General features: G+C 39.2%; 2 protein-coding genes across 2 annotated transcripts in view; one reads left to right on the top strand and one right to left on the bottom strand.

The window, feature by feature from the left end:
• Positions 1–5,470, bottom strand: part of nr1h3 (nuclear receptor subfamily 1, group H, member 3) — a 15,827-nt gene extending 10,357 nt beyond the window's left edge. The window contains exons 1-2 of the mRNA XM_020608816.1: positions 5,122–5,470; positions 994–1,206 (exon numbers count right to left, since the gene is read on the bottom strand). The gene's annotated coding sequence lies outside the window, so the exon portion shown is untranslated. The remainder of the gene's footprint in view (positions 1–993; positions 1,207–5,121) is intronic.
• A 6,395-nt stretch (positions 5,471–11,865) lies between these two features.
• Positions 11,866–15,088, top strand: arl14ep (ADP-ribosylation factor-like 14 effector protein; the record flags this gene model as incomplete). The annotated part of the gene is given in 5 exon segments (XM_020608823.1): positions 11,866–12,108; positions 12,218–12,285; positions 12,287–12,353; positions 13,503–13,540; positions 14,462–15,088. Coding segments are annotated over 5 exon segments (645 nt in total), but the record flags the coding sequence as incomplete, so codon positions are not given.
• Positions 15,089–20,943: the final 5,855 nt, after the last annotated feature.

Raw genomic sequence — 20,943 nt, 5'->3', positions numbered from 1 at the left:
GGGAAAGAGAATCTCCAGCATTTCTACAGAGCCCCATTTTTTCTCATTTTGCCCTGTATTCTCCAAGCACTGCACTTGGATCATTGACTCTGTGTGTGCATGTGTGCATATATATGTGTGTGTGTGTGTGTGTGTGTGTCTGTGTGTCTGTGTGGTTATGTATGAAAAGCATGTGAAACAACCTGGTAACTGTTACAAAACCATTTGACATTCTCAAAACTAAAAAGTCATTTCCTGACTTACCTTGTTTTTGGCAACTACAGATAAAATTGGGTATAATGTGACTTCCAACAAACCATAGATCTGTTCAGGGTTGAGGGTAGTAATGACTCAGTAATCAGCCAGCCTGGCAGCAATATTGAAAATTAAAACTTATAGTCAGGCCCTGCAATAAATACACCACCACCCTAAACAAAATGTTACCACTGACATTACTCAAGACCTACACTACACTGTAATGGACCTCTGTGCAGTTTATTGTTGGTCAAGCTTTCAATGAGCAATACAGTCAAAGTAAATGAAATAATGACTCACTATAAGTGAATGCTTCGAGCTACATAAATCTGGTCAGACTATGTTCACCAGAAACTAACATAAAAAAATAAAATACAATAAAACAACACCTGAAATCACTACAATTATAAAACATTTTTTCCTTGGTAGCATTGGTAAAAATGGAAGCATACATAAAAAACTACTGGCCAAAAACATGACACCAAGCACATTTATCTTTGTTTTATTTATTCAGGGCAGGTCCACTGAGAGGCCACCTCTCGTTTTCATGGACACATTCATACCTGGAAGCTAACCAGTACAACCAGACTGACCTGTGGCCACTGAGCAGCTCCACTGGAGCTGTTGGGGATAAGGGCCTTGCTTGTGAAGTTAATGAGGGTGAGGCAAGCACTGCTTTGTCACCTGTTCCACTCAGACTTAGCTCAACTCAATCTGAGCCAGTGACTCTGTGACAAGCATAGCCTTGACTAACCTTACCTCTGAAGTTGATGTCTTATTTATCGCCTATCCATCTTGCCCATGTGAGTCCACAACCTCAGCCCGTCAGTGTCTCTGCAATGATGGAGGACTTGCTTGCCTGGTGAGCCTCTAGGATGCCAAAATCCTTGTGACTTTTTGGATGGAAGCTGAATGATTCAATATCTTGAAGAGAGTGAGCAGGAAAGAAGATAAGTCGCTTTCTACAATGCCCTACGGGAGACAACAGGGAAAACAGAAAAGGGGGAAGGGAGGAGGAGGGCGGAGGAAGGAGGGAACACAAGAGGTTACTATCGGTCATTTGAATCACTCTTAAGCCCTAAAGGGCTGTGGTGCTGCAGTGATTCCACCTTTGGGTATTTAAGCAGCCCGTTGTACTGTCACAACCCACACTGACTCCCAAGGATGATCCAATCTTTTCTCCAGTTCTTTTAAAATGTAACCAGTACAGACATCAACTGCCTGAGATCCCTATGTGCAAAATCCCTATATGTCACCACCTTAAAGCCTTTCTCAGAAACATAAAAATAAAATTTACAAAAACACAATTATATCTAGTCTGAAGGCAGTAGATATATATATAACTAAAGAAAATTCAGAAGAGGTCTAATAGTCACATGCGGAGAAACCAAAAATCAATAGATCAAACATCAGAACTGCATATTATAAGTCTAAACTTGTGATTTCTGTTCAGTCTAAAGTAATAAAAACAAGCACTAAAATTTGTTTTACAGACAAAATATTTGGTTATCAAAGGTTTTAACTTCCATTGGGTTAATTTACATTCTTTGGTTGTAAAGCATTTCTACTCTGCCTATGACCTCATGTCATCCCCACCCTGATCTCTGTTCAAGTCCAATGTCCCCCTGCACCTTATCAGTCAATCACCTTTGTCCAGGTGCGTGTTTAGCTGGAAATTAAGTGAAAGTACCAACAAAGTCAATAAAGCATCAAATAAAGCCAACACATTTAACACCTCCTTCATCCATGTTATTACTTATATAATCATCATTGACATGCACTGTACAGAATATAATGTACATACACAGTATGTTACAAAAAGCTGAAACGCTTATAATGGACCTGGTTTAGTCATTATACATTTCTCTAGCTGATTATAACTCCTAAGTCAATACTAGATGGTTAGCATCTAACTTAAAAGACAAGACCAGGTCTTATCTTACACATGGCAAACAGTCAAATATTAGTTTGCTGATGATAAATCGTTTCTTGCTGACACCTCAAATTAGACAAGCAGGTGTAAATATAAATACTGACTTGAGCTTAAGCACTAGTTCCTCAATTAATAGGTAATCGATTTCTCTTTTAGTTATTTCTCAAAGCAAAATGCTAAACATTTATAGGTTCCAGGCTCCAAATGAGAATATTTGCTGGCTTTCTTAACCTTCTGTGATTGTGCTGAAAAGGCTACCTTAGGGCTTTGGACTAGTGGTTGAACCAAATAAGAAATTTCCATATGTACACTTGGGCACTGGTAAATTGTAGCAGGTAATTATAATGGTCATTTTTCAAATTACCAATCAATCAGGAACATAGCTGTTAAGACTGACAGATAAATACATAGTTGCAACACTGTGCTGAAAACTAACAAAACTGTCACTGTCAGCAACCATGTGGGTGGTGACTGTGAGAACGCTGTGATCAGAAATGTCTCCGTGTCAGTAAACTAAACATCAGTGTACAAATAATGTCAGCATGAATGAGTGGGAAATGTCCCTTTGTCAAAGTCTCATTGTACCAACGGATGTAACTCTCTCCAGTGAAGCAGAAATGGACTAAAACACTCAGCAACAAGTTGGTGTGAAAGCAAAGAGTCAGTGCTTTCAGGAGTCTCTGGATGCAAAATGAATCAAGGTTCCCACAAACAAATTCCAGTTATTTCTGATAATACTTGGTAATAAAGTTTATGCTTATGCTTTATGCTTAAACACACCGATGGAAGAAGTAGTACATTCTGTGCTTAAAGTGCCAATGGCATACTTTTCTGTGTTTTCTGACTCATCTAGAATGTTACAACAGTGAATTGTCATCTTAAATGTGACTAAAAGCTCAAAAATTGAGGTGTACCTATGCTGCTGTGCTTCTATGCAGAATCAACGCAGTTTCTATAAGTCTCTTGAACTCTCGTTGATGAGACTTTTTTCCCTATATAAAGTCTTAAGCAATAGTTCATGGATTTCCTTGAATGGTCATATACTCCAGGCAGTTGCACATTCATGCGAGCTTGCCTGACATCCTCCAGTACGATATTAAAAGCAGGGGTTTTTGACTGCACGCGGTTTTTTGTGGATATATTTTACATCCTGCTGCCTGCATTGTGATCAGAGGATGTGGACAAAAATACAGGGCCTGACATACTGCATATCCAGGAACATTCATGTACAGAGACTTGCTGTTTTACCTGACAGGGTCTAACCTATAATCAGCCAGCCTGTGAAGGCCCCCATGGCAATGAATGATCAGTTCAACACTGGATTCCCCCGGAGCACAGTACCTGTTTGTTTTGACTGCTTGAGGCCAGTGTTTCTGCCGCACATGATATGTAGCGGGTTAATGATGTTATTGTCAGTGTAATGCTACCTGCTTGAAATGTATGTGGTTGCCTGTAATGTGAGGGATTTGTAGGGGAAGATGCGGTGATCGCTGGTTGAATTCACCAACTACTTTATTATTTGGTGGAATGCAACAATAAGTTAAAAAATAAAAAAAAAAACACACACACTTGCTGCATGTCTATTAATGCGTTGTTTCTGTAGAGAGAATTGTTGTAAGGCTGGAGAAGTTACTACTATCTGCATTTTGCCAGTTAATATGGGGTTTCTCAATTACCCGCTTTGTTTACAGTGTTACAGATCTCTTTTCATCTGTACATATACTGTTGTTTACCTGTCTATGGAGGAGAAAATCAAATTAATTAATGCTGTTGCAGTTTGCCATGTTGCCCACTTTCATATTCTGGCAGGTAGGATTTGAGGTATTGTCACTAAGGAAAACGTAGCTTATGCCATTTTTTGTTTGTTTGCTTGTTTTCATGCATTGTCATGGCTTCCTAACTGGCAACAGGAGTTGTGCATGCTCAAACTATCCTCTCATATTCATGTGGAAGCGCTCCATATGATATCAGGTTGTATTGTTCTGAAATACTTAAGACTGTTTGAAGTTACGATAGTGCAAAGCTAATCTAGAGGTACCCAAGATTAAACATTAAATGGCTAGAAATGAGCATGCCATGGGCTCTTTAATGGCCTTTGAATGTCCCAGATGTTTCCACTTCTTCTGACTAGAGACCTCTGCTCAGGGTAACTTTTGTGAAGCTTTGCTGGGAGTTATGTGCGGTCTTTATACTAATAAAAATTACTAGTAAATCACCCAGCAATGACAGCAGGTGCAACAGATGCCATGTAAAATAACTGGGCCATGTCGTACACATGGGCTCGTACTACAAATAAGTATACTTAACAAAGGAAAGGTTATTAACCCAAACTGTCACACCCTGGCTGATTTTTGTATTGCCAGCTATATAATTTCATTTACAGTTAGCCTCAGGAGTTAGACAGTAATTAGTTGTCCAATGACAGTTAGTGCTCTCAGCTTTATTTATCAACAGTGTTAGCAGTGTGCAGTCCCAACTTAAAACATATTTGACAAGTTTCATGTTGACACCACTGATATCTGCTTATGATAGTTATAAAGTCTATGGAAATTCTGTGGTTGTTTTACCCAAAGACATCCTAACATTGGTCAAGTTTCTTAGCTAACCAGTATTCACGCAAAACTAGCTAACTGGTAGCCAAACAGCTAGCTAACTACAAACTCGGCTTGTATGAGATAGTTAAAATTGTATCTGAATGCATCGATCGTTAATTCACTAGCCTTGAAACACTGCTCATAACAAATCGGCAAAGGTATGTTTCGGTGAGAGTAGCTTCATGGTGAATCCAAACAAGGCCAATATCGATAACGTTAGCCTAATATCTACTCACTCGAAAGAAACTCCCATTTAACAAGTTCAACTTAGCTAGCTTAGCTAACGTCATGTTACAGATACTAGGTTACATGCAAGTGTTTAGAGATAACAAAAGAAAAAAAGTGGCTGAGTTACGTTACCAGATATGTCGCGAGTTTTCAACTACTTATTAGCTGAAGTGGGCTACTCCGCCCGTCCGTGGCTGCTGACAGCGGCTTTGACAACCAAAGCTAGCGTGTTATCTTGCTAGTCAGCGTAGTTGTATCATGTGATTCTGCCGCCCCGGGTAGCTCAGACTGCGGCTGGCGTAGCAGGAAGCTTATCTCAGAGTAAGCAGACAATAAAGAACAAGGAGAGCGGAGAGTCTGATGTCCAGTGCTCTTGCTGGAAAGTTTCCCAAATCAAGTGGCTATGTTTCACGACGACGCTGAATTTTGCATTCACTGCTTCAAAATTGAAATTTTCCGGTCCACCTTAAAGGTGGCATAACGTCTGTAGAGGGCGTTGTTCAGTCATATCCACTTTGACTTTACTGTAAAACCAAACAGATGTGAAAAGAGTACAAGAGCAATGGATTTTTTTTACTTTAAAAGTAAATGTTCTTTAATTTTCAACCCTAAATGGTAATTATTTTACCATTGGATTTTGTTTCATTATTCTTACTTCTCTGAACATATCCCAGTGATATAAAATAAACTGTCATAATAAACTGTTATTGCTATTTCTCTTACTTTTCTATGTTTCTGTCTGTTCAGTAAACCAAGTCTCCATTCTGAAAGGGAATATCACACAATAAACTACCATAATCCCAGATATTAACAAAATTTTCGACTATTACAAGCAAATAGGTGATAAAGAAAAAGAACCGTTAACCTAAGCAGTATGACAGCATAAAAATATTGCAAAGCTAAGGTTCTGCATGTAACTAATGGGAGTGGTGGTGGATCAGTGGTGGAAACAGCACTCAGTTTGTTTATTACTGAAAGTAGCAACACCACAGTGTTTATTAAAATTAAAAGTTCTGCATTCAAAACGTTACATAAGTTAAAGTGCTGGCATCACAAATATACTTAAATTACAAAACTACTCTATGCAGAATGGCACAGTTCACATCAATGCATATAATATTATTGTATTATGATGCATTATTGTGTACATCACATTTAATGTTTCAGCTGGTAAAGATGAAGCTTGGATTGTTCTGTTTTGTTTTATTATTCTGATGATGAAAATTAACAAGTGTTATCAGACAAATATTTGGCTCTAAAATCTAGTGCAGTTAAATTTTGTGCACTTAAGTATAGTACTTGAGTAATTGTACATAGTTACTTGACCACCTCTGCATTTAGCCTGTATTATAGGAATTGATAACTTCGACACTGTAAAATAATATTTACTATGTAATTCCAGTTGAATGACTGTAAAGCTATACAGGAGCCTAAGTGTACAAGCCAGATAAAAAGGCTGACTTACTTTGAAATAAGTAAAGAATCTTTGCAATGTTTACACATTTGCCTGTATATAAACAGTATAAGTGCGCATACAGTATGGAAAGTGCTGTGTGTTTACACTAACTCCGTTCATTTTTTTCTAAGGTTTCTGCAGTTTAGTCTTTCATAAAAGAGGTGGTTCTCCTGCTAGACCATACATCTACACTTGTTCCAAGGCGTGCGACTAAAACCTGGCTATTTGAAAATGGACACATCAAGTCTGCTGTGGAATTTAGCTGCACGTGGAGTGCCACTAAGATAATGCAGACAGTGACCAAGGCCTTCTAACCAACTGTTGGTGGATGCTGGTTAGTCTTTTGACAAACTGAGGGAATGTCTTTCTGGCTTGCCAGTTTTTTAAACTGCCCTGTGATATCTGTTTATGCTATTTTTGATAATAATAGTAATAATAATGATAATGACCTATTGATTTATAACTAACCCAGCTGCTGATCTATTGTGATACAGCTAGGTAGGTAGTTGTTGATTTGTTGTGATACAGTTAGTTGGTTATCTGTGTTTTAGCTATCTAGCTGCTGACATATAAAGTGAGAGAAAGAGTGACTCTAAAACCCAGGTGTAGTGTAATTTATTAAAGTACCAGAGTGCAGCTATGATGTGCACATGTGCATGCACATAGTTCGGTTGTAGCTCATTTCGAGGGCCATGTGGCAGGTTCACATACATACAATATTTGACCTCTTACCTTCTGGGAGGTGCTTCAGGAGCCTCCAGACCAAAAAGAGTAGACTCAGACAGCTTCTTCCCCACAGCTGTCTCCTTACTGAACTCTGTCCCCCGATGACCCCCCACTGTCTTCTTCTATACCACTACACACACCTCACCCCTTCTCATCTCTCCTCCCAGGACCAATGCAATACACTTTTGTTACCTGTAATACTGAAGTGATCTGTTAATTCTCACATACTCACAGAATACTGCTCTGTCACGGACAAGACGAAGGAGATGATAGTGGACACGAGGAAGGAGAGGAGAACTCATCGGCCACTGTTCATCCGGGGGCTCGACGTGGAGAGGGTGAACAGCTTCAAATATCTGGGCGTCCACATTAGTGAGGACCTCACCTGGACACTTAACACCACACAGCTGGTCAAGAAGGCCCAACAGCAGCTTCCTGAGGAGGCTGAGGAGGTTTGGTATGCCTAGGGTCCTTTGCAACTTCTACAACTGCACCGTCGAGAGCATCTTGACCAGCTGCATCACTGGTAGCACAACTGCTATGGACCACAAGCACCTGCAGAGAGTGGTAAAGACTGCAGAGAAAATCATTAGGACTCCACTGCCCTCTCTGCAGAGCATTTACCACCACAGGGTGCGTAGGAAAACTGCCTCCATCCTCAAGAACCCCACCCACCACCAGCAGGGACCGTTCATATCCCTACCGGTCGGAGGCTCAGAAGTGTGAAATGCAGGACCTCTAGACTGAAAAACTCTTTCTTTCCGACTGCCATGAGACTCCTAAACAGCTGACTCAGGATCTACCTCATGTAATTCCATCTGTACTGTTTGCATACTCATTTTGCACATGCATAATTGCACACTCACTGCTGATTATTTGCACTTCACGGCTCCCACATAGCATACATATATTCCCTCTACATTATATAATGTTCTTGTTGTATTTTTATTTGCTTCTTACTGCCTATTTAGATGTGTTATTGCTCATCTACTTTTTCACTATTTCACTTTATTTTCAGTTGTTTTGTGTGGCATTCATGTGGACGGCAAAGTAAGAATTTCATTCTATAAAAAAACACGTTTCCTAACTGCATATGACAAATAAATACTTTGACCTTTGACCTTGACCTGTTATTCATTTGCACACTGTACTTTAATACAATATTAGATCATGTATAACCTGTAATTCTTGCATTCTGTCCTGTCCTTGTAAAATGATTTATATTGGAAAAACAGCAATAAAATAAAGAATTTGACTGTCTGATCATTAAAGCTTTATTAGATTTGCTTAATTGATTAATTTAGGGGCAATTTAGAGTCGCCAATCAACCTAAGATGCATGTTTTTGGACTGTGGGAGGAAACCGGAGCACCCGGGGAAAACCCACGCAGTTTTTCTCAACGAACAAACCTTTATACAAAGAAAGGCTTGCAGTCTTGTAAGTGTTTTTGAGCTGCCCAGTTGTCCTGAGCGAACATATAAGAGATTAAGTCACTCTCCCTTTCAGTACAAGCTAAAGCTTCATGCTTACAATGAGGCTTGAAGTCTTGCAAGATTTCTTGAGCCGCCCAGCTGTCCTCGCTGAACACAACAGGGATTGAATAACTGTTCAAGTTAGTCCAGGCTGCAGCTTCATCCATATAACAAGTATATAGCTGCAGGTAGTCGATTTCTTGAGCAGTTGGGTTTCCTACATCGAACGCAGCAAAGAGTGAATCACCCTCCATTTCAACCTCACCATGATGAAGAGGGGTGTCGTCTTGAAAGACTGCTTCAGCAACCCAGTTGTCCTCACTGTCACACTGCAGGGCATTCCAGGCTGAAAGTTCATGCATATAAGAAATGTATGCATCCATGTAGTCTTCCATGATTTCTTCAGAAGTCCAGCTTTTCTCAGTGAACACACCATCTTGTTTGGACTTGCTCAGACAAGCAGCTGCTTCACCTGATTCATTTAGGCTGGTGCAGACAACCATTAACTTAACTTAACTTATGGGCATTCTTTGCATAAGATGTGTTGCTGTGACCTTTCAGGTGAGCCATTGTAATGAAATTATGCTGCAGGGCTTGGCTGGGAGTGAGTCTCTGCTCACCATCAACATGCAGCAATCCTTTTAGGGAATGTAAAAATTCCATCCTGTCTTCATATTCAAGAACGTCTGTTGTCGCTGGCTGGCCCTTTACAATGCCGTCCAAATTGAGGTGACAGGTGCACTCTGCGACTGAGTAATAGACATCCTCATTATTACCTGCAAACCTAATTTCATCTTTGGTCTTTAGTCTCCATCTTGGATTGTTGTAGTACCCTTTTTTTAAGAAATAATCTGAAGTCTTTGTTCCAGCATTTAAGAGGTGATCCTCTGGCTGACCTAACAGCTGGCAAATGGCGTTCATCGTCTTGTATGGAGGGTCATTAGGGAAGAGGTAGTTGAACCAACATTATAAATACGGTGGCGTGTTATCATTACAGTTTATGTTTACATTGTGAGCGCGACATGATCATTGTTGTTTATTGCTGCTGCCAGGTACATGGCTAATAATACTGGGTCTGTCTATAGCTAATAAACGTTATAATAATGAGTGATCCCTGCATGTGAGGCAAACGTTTGACAGCTGTGTCCAATTAGTTTGACCAGTTGTCAGACTGATCAGTGGAAACAAAATAATTCCTACAGTAGACGTACAGGACGGTGTGTCATTTCATTATTATTCTTTCATGTCAACTTTGAGTCTGTTTCTTTTCTAGGACATTTTGAGCAAAAATGTATGATGTTAATCTCAGAACACTCATTAGGGGGACGACTCATTGACAGGTTGACATATTTTATTCTAGGCAGTTTTATGTTAATTAAATACTGGCATTTATTGATTTATTTCTCTGAGGATCTGTACAGTCTGCTGTTATGTCTGAGGGAGACTCAACCTTTCTGTGTCAGTTTTTCATTCAGCATTTTATCATGACAACATTTTGAAATTGTATGTTTACTTTTCATTTATTGGCTTTTCTTTTCTTATTAGGATAATTCCTTTGGCATTTTTGACTTTGTTACACCTGTTTGAAGTAGAGATGACAGTTTTCCAGGAAGCCCACAGAAACACAAACAAACCAACCAACCAAAAATCAGCTAGAGCAGAAAAAGCAGACAAAAGTTGCTCAGCAGGCGCTGAGGTAGCTGGTATGCACAGATAACAACAGGCCAAATGCCAATTCCTTCCACTGCTCAAGTGTAGCCCGAGCTTGGTCTAGAGGCACTTTTTTGTTTAAGTGACTAGTGTTGTTGATGTTCAAGACCCTTGGGTGCAGACATTTAAACTCTGGTTTAATAAAAATGCACCATTGGGTGCCCCAGAAGGAATTTCGTTACACAGGAAAAGTTTGACAGTTACCCAGACTGAAGGATCAATAACGGGAGAGTTAAGTCTAAACCACGGCTCCTCCCCAACTGTTTTGGACCAATTAGATAGTAGTACCTTTTCATACAAATATTGTTACCCACTAAGTTGAAGTCAGTCTTTCTGTTTAGTCTGTCTGATTAGTCTTTCTGTTTAGTCTGTCTGATTAGTCTTCCTGTTTAGTCTTTTCCTGTTTAGTCTTTCTTGTTTATCCTAAACAGATAGGCTCCATGTGCACATGTTAATTTTGATACGTTAATGCATAATAAATTTCATATTGAGAAATATATATTCTCTTATTAGTCTTCTCTTTCAATATAAAACGAACTGGCTCCACAACAGCAGAATTAACCACTCCCATGAAGTAAATGCTTATGTTTACTCTACATTAGATTAAAATACTACATGCAGACACCATTGCAACCCACTGAAGATATTAATTTCTATACCAGCAATGTAAAAATAAACTTTGATGATGGTGGAATTTGCCTACATATTTGTGAAGCTAAATGTTCTGAACTGGTATTAAGCCCAATTTACACTCACCATCTATTGTGCTTTAAAGACCTGAAAGATGCAAATATCCTTGTGTAAAAATCTGTTAAACCTAGAAATTTACACTGTTTGTACTAGTGATGTGCAAATGAAGCAATGAACCAGTATTGAACCACTTCATTAATTGTCTCAAAAATAGGTTCATTCATTCAAAGCTTTGTTTCAGTGACATCTAGTGGTGAAATAGGAGACAGCAAAACAATGTTTTAATAATGTGATGAGTGTAACTAGGGTTTGTGTGAATGATGTAAAGACTGATTGATTAGTCGGTCTGTTGATTCTATAAACGTGTGTAGTGTAGTAGTTGGGGGAAGGTGCGCTTGTGGAAACAGGATGTGCTAAGATGGTAGGGTGCGCTTGTGTAACTACGGCAGGGTGTGATTATGCACGTTGGATGGAGATGTAAAGATTTTTATTGATGTAGCAGTTCAAGTTTGGAGTTTGGAGCTTGTATCGGAGCATCGGTGTCAGTCGGCCATCACTAGTGAGTAGCAGGCTTTCCCATAGTTTAGTTCCAGTCAGATAAAGTGTATCAAGTGACAATGGGGGAAAATACTTATTGCACATAAGTTATTGCAAAGATGGCAGAATTTACTAACAAAGATCTTAGAGGCAAGAAGGAGGTGACACAATAAATCAGCAACAAAACTGCACTTGTACATTCAGCTCTTTAACTTGTTTTTGATGGTAATGTCTTGATAAAAATATACAGCATCTTACTACTGTAAAAAATAAAATTAAATAAAAAAAAGACTTATTTGTTATCATCTTTCATCCACCCTCCTGTGCGCTAGTTTCCCACTGAGCAAGCCTCAACTTGCTAGCAAATGGGTGCACAGCCTAGGAATGAAAAATTTCATCCCAACTGCCAACACCTGCCTCTGTTCGGAGCATTTCAGGACCGACTGCTTCAGGGACTACAACGGCAAACAGTTTCTGAGGGAAGATGCCGTCCCCACCATATTCGCTCAGGGACAGGATTCATCGAAGGTGCAGGCTGACAACATTATATAGACTATTCTTCAGACTATAATTCAAGTTTGTTTTCAGTACAAGTCATCCTGTTTTATCCTGAGTGAATACTATGAAAATTCCACAGATTGAACTCCGTAAAAGAGGGGTGATACCAAAGGAGACAAATGTGGCAAATCAAATGGGAACACCGAACACCAGCAGACAGAGACAGAGTGAGAGAGGCTGCCAATCTACGCAAAGACAAAAGAGGAGGAATGAGGGTGAGTGCTCTGTTACTGTTGTCTGTGCTGTGGGTAGATAATGCTTGGTTTATTGTTAGAAAGTGTCATACCAGTGTATGATAGTGATGGCTCATTTACTTTAAATTGCAACTACATCACAGACAACTGTTTTTGAAAGATACCTCAAGTTTTAAGTAGGAAATGGTCTAAAACATACAAAAAAGGCATACAAAAATGCCTTTGATTCTTAACTAGTGTCATGATTGTTACAAAAACACAAACTGAGGATGAAATGGTCACATAGCCAGCAAGGTATTACTGACGGTTTTGCCTGTTTGGACCTTGTCAAAAGCCAGCTATGTTCTAACCGGCTACATGCCTAAACTGAAGCGGTCATATTGCTGGTAAGGGCACAGTCAAGATGATGAGTTCTACAGCACACCGTTCAGTGTTTTCTCTGTTTTGTCTTGTCTGCTTTGTTCTCCTTAACACTGCTCCCTCTCTTTGTTCACTCTGAAAATAGCTTGACCATCACTGCTCTCTCTGTCTCTCTTTGTCTAGAGGGCATGTGTTTCAGGCAGGCAGTGTAATTTGGGCATAAAGATAGTACAAAGTACAAAGTTTATTTTGAATGGGTACAGAGAAGATTCAGTTTAACAATGTGAGCTGTCACAGAATGGCTATGGCTATGTTTGAACAAAGCCTTGCTGGGAATTTCACACATGTATGTCTGAACACCAAAAAAGCAACTGCTACGTGGCTACATGAAGCCTGCACATTCCTGGGTCCCATGTCTGAGAGGGGCTTAACTCTGGATAGTTGACTTTGGAGATGCAGCAGCAAGCTGGACTCTAGCACAGTGAGAACAGTAAGAAGCACAACCTGATTTTACAGATTAAGAAGGTAAAGCTTTAAACATGAACTTCAGTTGTATTTTCAGTAGAAATGCTAATAGAAATATAGAAATTATCAGATTGCTGTGATTATTGAAAGTTTTAAAGTCATATCAAATGGAGCCTAATTATTTAATTTTAATAATGATAGGTTATTTTTATTATTTTGACAGGTTCATCACTAGCACAGTCAGAGCTACAATATGACATCAACATCCACTGGTTAAACTGGTTTATTTGAAACAAAGCTGTTATTTTACTTTAGTCTAAAATGTTCTCAACTGTGTTGCCACAGGGTGGACGTGGAGGCCGAGGTGGAAAGCTGTCTGACAGGTGAGGGACTATATGGGTGTTTCTTTGACTTGATGATAGAAGTATATAATAATAATTTAATGATGTGAATGTGTCCTTTGAAACACTGAGCATTTTTCACCAAGTTTTACTAAGTGTTTTTCACTGTGCTGGCGACCGGGCAACATTTTTCCTGTCATAGGATTCTGGGGGAAGAAAATTAGATGTTCTAAAATATTTTCCTACTTGTTTGTTCAGGATCACAGCAACCAATAAAATAGTTTATGCTTATTGAGAAGTATTTTTTAAGATTTTTTGTTGGACAACATCAGAAATCAAAAGTGTATTTAGTTGTTGTGAACAGCCATGCTCAAAGGTGATCTGAAAAGCCTGCACATTTTCAGACAGTCTTTCCTGGAAGGCATTCATAATGTTATACTACACTGCTCAAAAAAATAAAGGGAACACAACATAGTTGAATGTCTTATTTTTGTGTTCCCTTTATTTTTTTGAGCAGTATATAAAAGCTAGAGAGTGATAGTCAAGCCCTGTCTCCTGTCTCACTTACACATAGCTGGCCAGTTATAGTGTGGACTGGGTGTGGAACCTGGAAATGGCTAGACAAGCCCCCATGGGTCATTTAATTAGATTATTCAAATGTGAAACTAGATCTGTTGTTTTATAATGAAGCCAAAGAACTGTCCCCAGGATTGTCCCTCTCCTTACTGACTGAAGACTTCACAATGTTAATTGTCATGGCCAGACCGTGGGGAACGGTGACAGCGCTGATGGAGCGATGATTTATGTTCAACTTGGATCTAATTTATTGTCACAGTGTCAGACATAAATAAAAGTAATTGAAGAACCACTGAGGGGAAAAAGCCTCAAGAAAACCAAATTAAATTGTTGGCATCAAAATGAACAGAGCGCACTGATATCGGTTCTTTCCTTTTGATCATGCAGGCAGGCTGTTGGAGCTAAAAGCAGAGTGTATGACAGCAAAGGTCGACTGCTCTCCAACGGCAAGGACATGTGTGACTGTCTGGATGTGGACTGTATGGGCTGCTTCTACCCCTGCCCTGAGTGCAGCTCACGCAAGTGTGGAGTCGAGTGCCGCTGCGACAGGAAGTGGCTTTATGAGCAGGTCGAGGTGGAGGGCGGAGAGATCATCCGGAACAAGTTTGCTGTTTAGTTAGCAGTGACTCTTAGGCTTTAAATACTCAGTGGTGTTATTAGGAGGCTTGTGGGGATCAAGCTTTCTTCCTGAACTTAGCTGTGGGGTCATGCTGATGGACCACTCAAAACTGTGATATTTTTTTTGTAAATAATATTCCACGCTGGTAACTGATATTTATGTTTTTGCATATTGCCTGTAAATAGAAATATGTAGAACAAGGTAGGTATTCTACTGTGCATTTTGTTGGTCTTAAAATATTGTTCTTCTTTTCTTAATAGTTTTTGGGAAATATAAACAACAAATTTGTAAACTATGCAGTAGGTAAGTGACATATAGTAAAACAAACAAAACAATGCACATCGGTAGTTGTGAATTTCTTAGAAGAAAAACATCTATTAAAGTACTACACCACTTCTTTTTTATTTTATTGAATGGGTTACTTGATGTACACTTTCACCATTTGCCTTATAATTAATATCAAACAGTGCAGGTCTTTCTTGGAAATATCCTAGAATTAACAGATAAGTTCTGGAATAGCTGAGTCAAAGCCCAGACCTCAATCCAATAGAGAAGTTGTGGCAGGACTTGAAAAGGGTTGTTCATGCCCAATCCCCATGCAACCTGGCAGAGCTTGAGCAATGTTGCAAAGAAAATTGGAGTAAAATTGCAGTGTCCAGATGTGCATGGCTGACTGAGACCTATCCACACAGAATCAGCGCTGTGATTGCAGCCAAAGGTGCATCGACTAAATACTGACTTGAAGGGGGTGAATATTTTTGCAGTTAATTATTTCCCATGACATATTTTTGTTTAATTGACATTACTTTATAGAAACCTGTTTTCACTTTGACAAAGAGTTTTTTTTTTTTTTTGTAATTTTCTTTGTCAGAAAAGCCAAATTGGCCATGATTGATTTATAAAATCAATAAAATGGTAAAATATCCAAGGGGGTGAATACTTTTTATGTATGCCATTATGTTAAGAAATCCCTTTGTAAATGTTTACTGCCTACACAACTGATGTGCTGTATACCTGGTGGTTGCATGTCCACTTCCCAAATTCTACTTTGTCTCAATGAGTAGATGAATATTGCATAGTTTAACATGGTTTTAGGTAAATTTCAATTATTTTCTACTGAACAGAACAGAACAGCAAAATACACAAGAAATCGTATTACTTCTGAAATAAACAACTGATATCAATATGCTAAGAGGTGACTATAATCTTCAATACATTTCTTTTAATCATGTGAGATTTATGACTTGGAGACATCTACATGTGAGGGGCAGTGGTTAGCGCTGTTGTCTTTGGTGCAGGAAGGTTCTGGATTCAAACCTTGTGGTCGACTGAGGACTTTTGTGTGGAGTTTCTATGCAGACTTCAGTTTTGTCTGAGTACTTTGGCTTACTCACACAGTCCAAAGGCATGTGGGTTTGATTGATTGGTGACTCTAAGTTTCTCCAAAGTGTGGGTGGCTGTCTGTCAGTGTCGTCCCTGTGACAAACTGGCGACCTGTGCAGGGTGTGCCTCATCTCTCGCCCAGTGTTGGCTGGGAATGGCTCCAACTGGGACAGTAAATTGGATATCTTTGGGTTAAAACTGCAAAAGAAACTCAACTTCACTATCATTTCATTCTGTGGAAAGGTGGAAGTAAACTAAATCTGGTGAACGAACCTTGGCCATGTGTTACGTGCTGAGCTACAGAGGAACTCACTGCAAAGTTAATTTCATACTCTTTTAGCATCAGTAACATAGTCTGTTGGGTGGAAGTTAACTTTCAAGCATTGGTGCTGTCCAACACTCACTTAATAAAAGCCCCTTTAAAATGTAATAAATTTTTATGTCCATGAGGTCATTTTTGGCTGATTATCACAGACTGGACACACTAAAGGACCCATCTTCTCACTTCCACCTACATTCTGACAAGCAGGCAAGTGGCAGCGACAGCAGTTCATCACACTGGCTAAAGAAAGAGAACTGCTCAGACAGTAATGCCTCATTTATACACATCCTGCTGTCCTTGAGCTAAGCTGTAGGTTAAGTGTCTTGCAGTCCCACGATTGCTGTGCCTCCATATCCTCTGCTTATTTCCAGGGAGCTCTGAGTTATTACAATATTAATTGTGTTTTTAAATAGTATGTCTTCATTGTCTTGTATGGGAAATGTGATATACAGTCAGTTTATCATAACGTCATAAAAACTGTTGTTTTAATAAATGTAGCTGTGCTGTTCTATTTGCCTTGTTTTCATTCCCATTGGCTTCATGATGCATTTTATTGCTCATTTTAAAAGACTACAGCTTATTAATATTTATAAGCTTTTTTTTTATTGTGACACGTACAATGAAATTTTGTTTGGAGTCGAGGGGCCCCGGGCCGCTGTGTGCATACACGCTGCCATCAGAGCAACTTGGGGGTTCAGTGTTTTGCCCAAGGACACTTTGACTGCAGGCACCAAGATTTGAACCTTCAACCTTCCGGATGGGAGATGACTGCTTTACCTGCCGCACCACTGTCACCTCCCTATAACCTAGTTAGTGAGACCACCGAGCGAGTTGATGCAAACAAGTAGTTCATCAAAGCAGATGCCATTCCAAACTCAAATTTAAGTTTGAGCTGACATAATTCACTGGTGGGAAAAGATACTCCAAAATCAGATATCAGGCTTTAAATGACACCTATTCTCCTGTATTCACTGCTGGTAGGAATATAAAGCACATTAGTTATTGTTATGCTAGGAGCAATAGCAGAATTTTCTGTTCACAAATGTATGCTTTGCTTTAAAGATATATTTATGACTAAAACTGTTTATCTGGAACTGAATCCTCCCTCCAGTAGTGGAAGCAGAGCAACAGGCTCGTCTACAAACTTGATAAAATGTCCATCCAAATATTGGCTGTGGCACTCATTAGTGGGGAGAGAGCACAAACCTCCAGGCAGCTGCTGGATAAAAACAAGCTGCTACTGAAGGACACCAATGACCTGAACGGACTGAAATCTGTCAGCAGATATCCAGCCTGCAGCGTTCACAGTGAATTGGAGATGTGACAGGAGACTGTCAGTGTATGGTGCTGCATAAGTAGACTTAAAGGTTGACATAAGGCAAAATCTGTGAACATGAGTACAAAAAGGTCAAAGGTCAAAGTTCCCCCCTGGACGTTGAGTCAATCCAGTAAAGGAACTGCCATATCGCTCCTATGAGTGTGCAGTATATAATGTCATGAATCCTATTAACTGCAAGCTTGTTTTAATAAATTTAGTTGTGCTGAAACAGTGACTACCTGCAACTACAATTAAGTGACTAAACACTGTAAATAACTGATGAATCAGTCCAGCCATTTATCAAACAAGACTTAAAAACAGTAGAGTTTACAGCCCTATGCTAGCACCTCTGTGAGGCACCATGCTAACTTTACCATACGAAAATGTGCATGTGCTAACATGCTAATGATTACAAGGTGTGTTTACCATGTTCATTATCTTAGATTGGTGTGTCAGCAAGCAAATACTAGCTAACTAGACAGCACTCAGAGAGTGCAAACTTCCACCAAGGGGAAACTCAGTTTCCCCATAATGCCTTAAAAGCAATATTCCCATGATAGTTTGACCCTCAAAATGGGATTGCTTGACCATGAAAACCCATTGCTGGCATTTCAAATGTTACTGATTAATTGCTCATACAGTCTCCGTTAATATCTGAGTGATGAAGTGATCCTTCATGTTCTCTGCTCAGCTGTATGTTTGTGAGAGGACCACAATCCCCCCCTCTTCTAAACAGAGACCAATGCAGCCAAAAATACAGTGGAAAAGCAAAGTGGGTCCGTGTCAACCTGTGAGTTTATGCTGGGTGATGGTTCAGGGAAGCACAGGGTGTGCTGCTCGTTAGGTTCCAACAGTGGAAAGGCAGCTATAATCTGTGGCTGCAACACCAACATCAGAACAAATTCTAAATTGGCATTGCTTGGATAGACTGACCACATATTCTCAATCTAAGTGGTTACTTTGTTGACCAGGAAAGTGTTAAAACTTAATAAAATGGCATAATACCAGTCCTACCGATGAAAATGATAACAGCTTTGAGCCTGGCTCAAAATCTTTTGCCATCAGGCTCTCACCCAGCTGGTGCTGCATAAAGTAGAACTTTCCCCAGCTCTGTACTGTTGTCTTGCTGGGCTCCTTCAGTCCCTGTCTCACACAGTGGAATGTACTAAGTGACAACACTCAGTTTCCATTGACAGTGAATGGGCTGTCTTGACCCATTATGAGGAGCTAAAAATGAGAATATCTCTGCACTGTTGATTTTGGCTACTCTATAGCTAATCTGTCTTTTGTGAGACCCCAACTTTTTGGAGGTGTGCTAAATTTCTGGAGTGCCATTCATTTGTGAAATGTCAAATGGGAAACTTATTTTACAGTTCTTAAAAAGTTACTAAACTGTCACAAACCCATATGTGTGGTGTCGCTATTTCATCTTTTCACCCCATTTTAGCTTTAATAACCCATTTTACAAGCAATATAAATATATTATTTTACCCCTCCTACTGTGGTAGTCAATGTTCCTTAGAGCAAACATTAAATACTAAAATAAAGCATAACACAATGGGTTTCTCAGTGACATTCCTTCTACTACACATCATAGCCTACTGTTCACCTGAATTAGCTGTCAAGGAGACCTCATTAAAGCTGGTATACTGCCAAGTCACAAGCAATTAACAGCTTGACATGTTAACAAGTGAGTTCTCTGTCATTAGCAGGGGCTTCAGGTTTGTCTTTGTCCAATCTGTAGACTAAGAAGCTCTGTGTGCTTTTGGCTAAAAACAAGCATGTACCATACTGTATCATGGAAACTGACCATCTGCAGTGGGCTTCAGGGTAGAGAGCTGATTTGTTGAGTTCTTTGCTCATTTATCTGCAAAGATGTTCATTATAGTTATGCTCTTTTGCAGAAGTTTTGAGTTCTAGTTTAGGCAAAAACTCCTGCATTTAAGATTAAATCAGTGTAGCCCTGCAGTAGGAGAGTCAGAGAGTATTTCATGTTTTTACTGAGTGCTCAGATAAGGAATGCTGTACTGGCTGTTTGCAGTTTTTGTTGTTTCAGGCAGCATTATGAGTAGTTATCTGAATTACAAAATAATATGCAAGGGATTCATATCCAATATTTGGAAAATATTGTCACTAAAAGAATAGTTAGACATTTTGGGAAAAATGCTTATTCACTTTCCAAAAGAGAATTTTGATACCATTCTCATCTCAGTACGTTAAGTATGCTGTTAAAATCAGGAGATGTTAGCTTAGCATGCAGACAAGAAAGATGGGAAGCAGCTAGTCTGACTCTGTTCTATAGGGTAACAAATTCCACCTACAAACACCTAACTAACTAACATGTTATATACATTTTGTTCCTTTAATCCATTCAAAAACCAAAACTTCAGAACATCAAAATCAGGTTTAATTGGAGGTTATAGAGAACACAACTGTTTTCCCTGCTTCCAGCCTTCATGCTAAGCTAAGCTAAGCTAACCATCTTCTATACAGTATGTAGCTTTGTATTTATGAACAGCTGTGAGTGGTATAGACTATCTATCTAACACTCAGCAACAACATGTTCAATTATTCATGTTAATTATTACATTTGCAGTAAAAGTAAAAATTGGCACACAGTAATGACTCAAGTGCAGAAATAAGTATGACCACCACCATGCATTTGTTGATACAATATTCATTACTCGTGTTGTATTTCAGGATCTACACGTATTCCTGTCATGATACTTTTCATTCTTTTTGCCTACTAAGCTATGCATTGACCAATTTAGTATACTCTACTGAAGTGTCACTGATCAAATAGTAGGATACTTTAATCTAACTCTTAGATATACTGCAAACTATATATTTTGATTTCCACCTGTCAAAAAAGAGGCCAGGCATGCTTTTTCATATAGGATAATCTCTTGTGTTGAATCAAAGGATTATTACATTTTAGGTCAGGAAACAAAGGGAAAGTGTTGAAGGGATATTTAATCTCTTTGCTGGCCTTAAAGACTTTAAGGCCCCTCTGCTTTATCACTGTTATGTCTACAGATTGTTTCTTCTGCGATGACTTGTGATATTTACTCTGCTTTGACAAATTGCCAGAGGTGGTAACAACTACAGAGGAGAGTAGATTTGTGCTCCTAATAATACTGTCTGATTAAAAACAGGTGTGTTCTTATGGACATAATTTCTTCAATTTATGAAAAAGACAGTGAAGTAAAAATGAAAACTCCACAACA

This window comes from Monopterus albus, unplaced genomic scaffold (assembly GCF_001952655.1).
Source record: "Monopterus albus unplaced genomic scaffold, M_albus_1.0 scaffold95.1, whole genome shotgun sequence".
In the NCBI taxonomy this organism is placed as follows: Eukaryota; Metazoa; Chordata; class Actinopteri; order Synbranchiformes; family Synbranchidae; genus Monopterus; species Monopterus albus.
The sequence above is the reverse complement of the archived record's forward strand: the minus strand, read 5'-3'. Positions and strand labels throughout refer to the sequence as shown.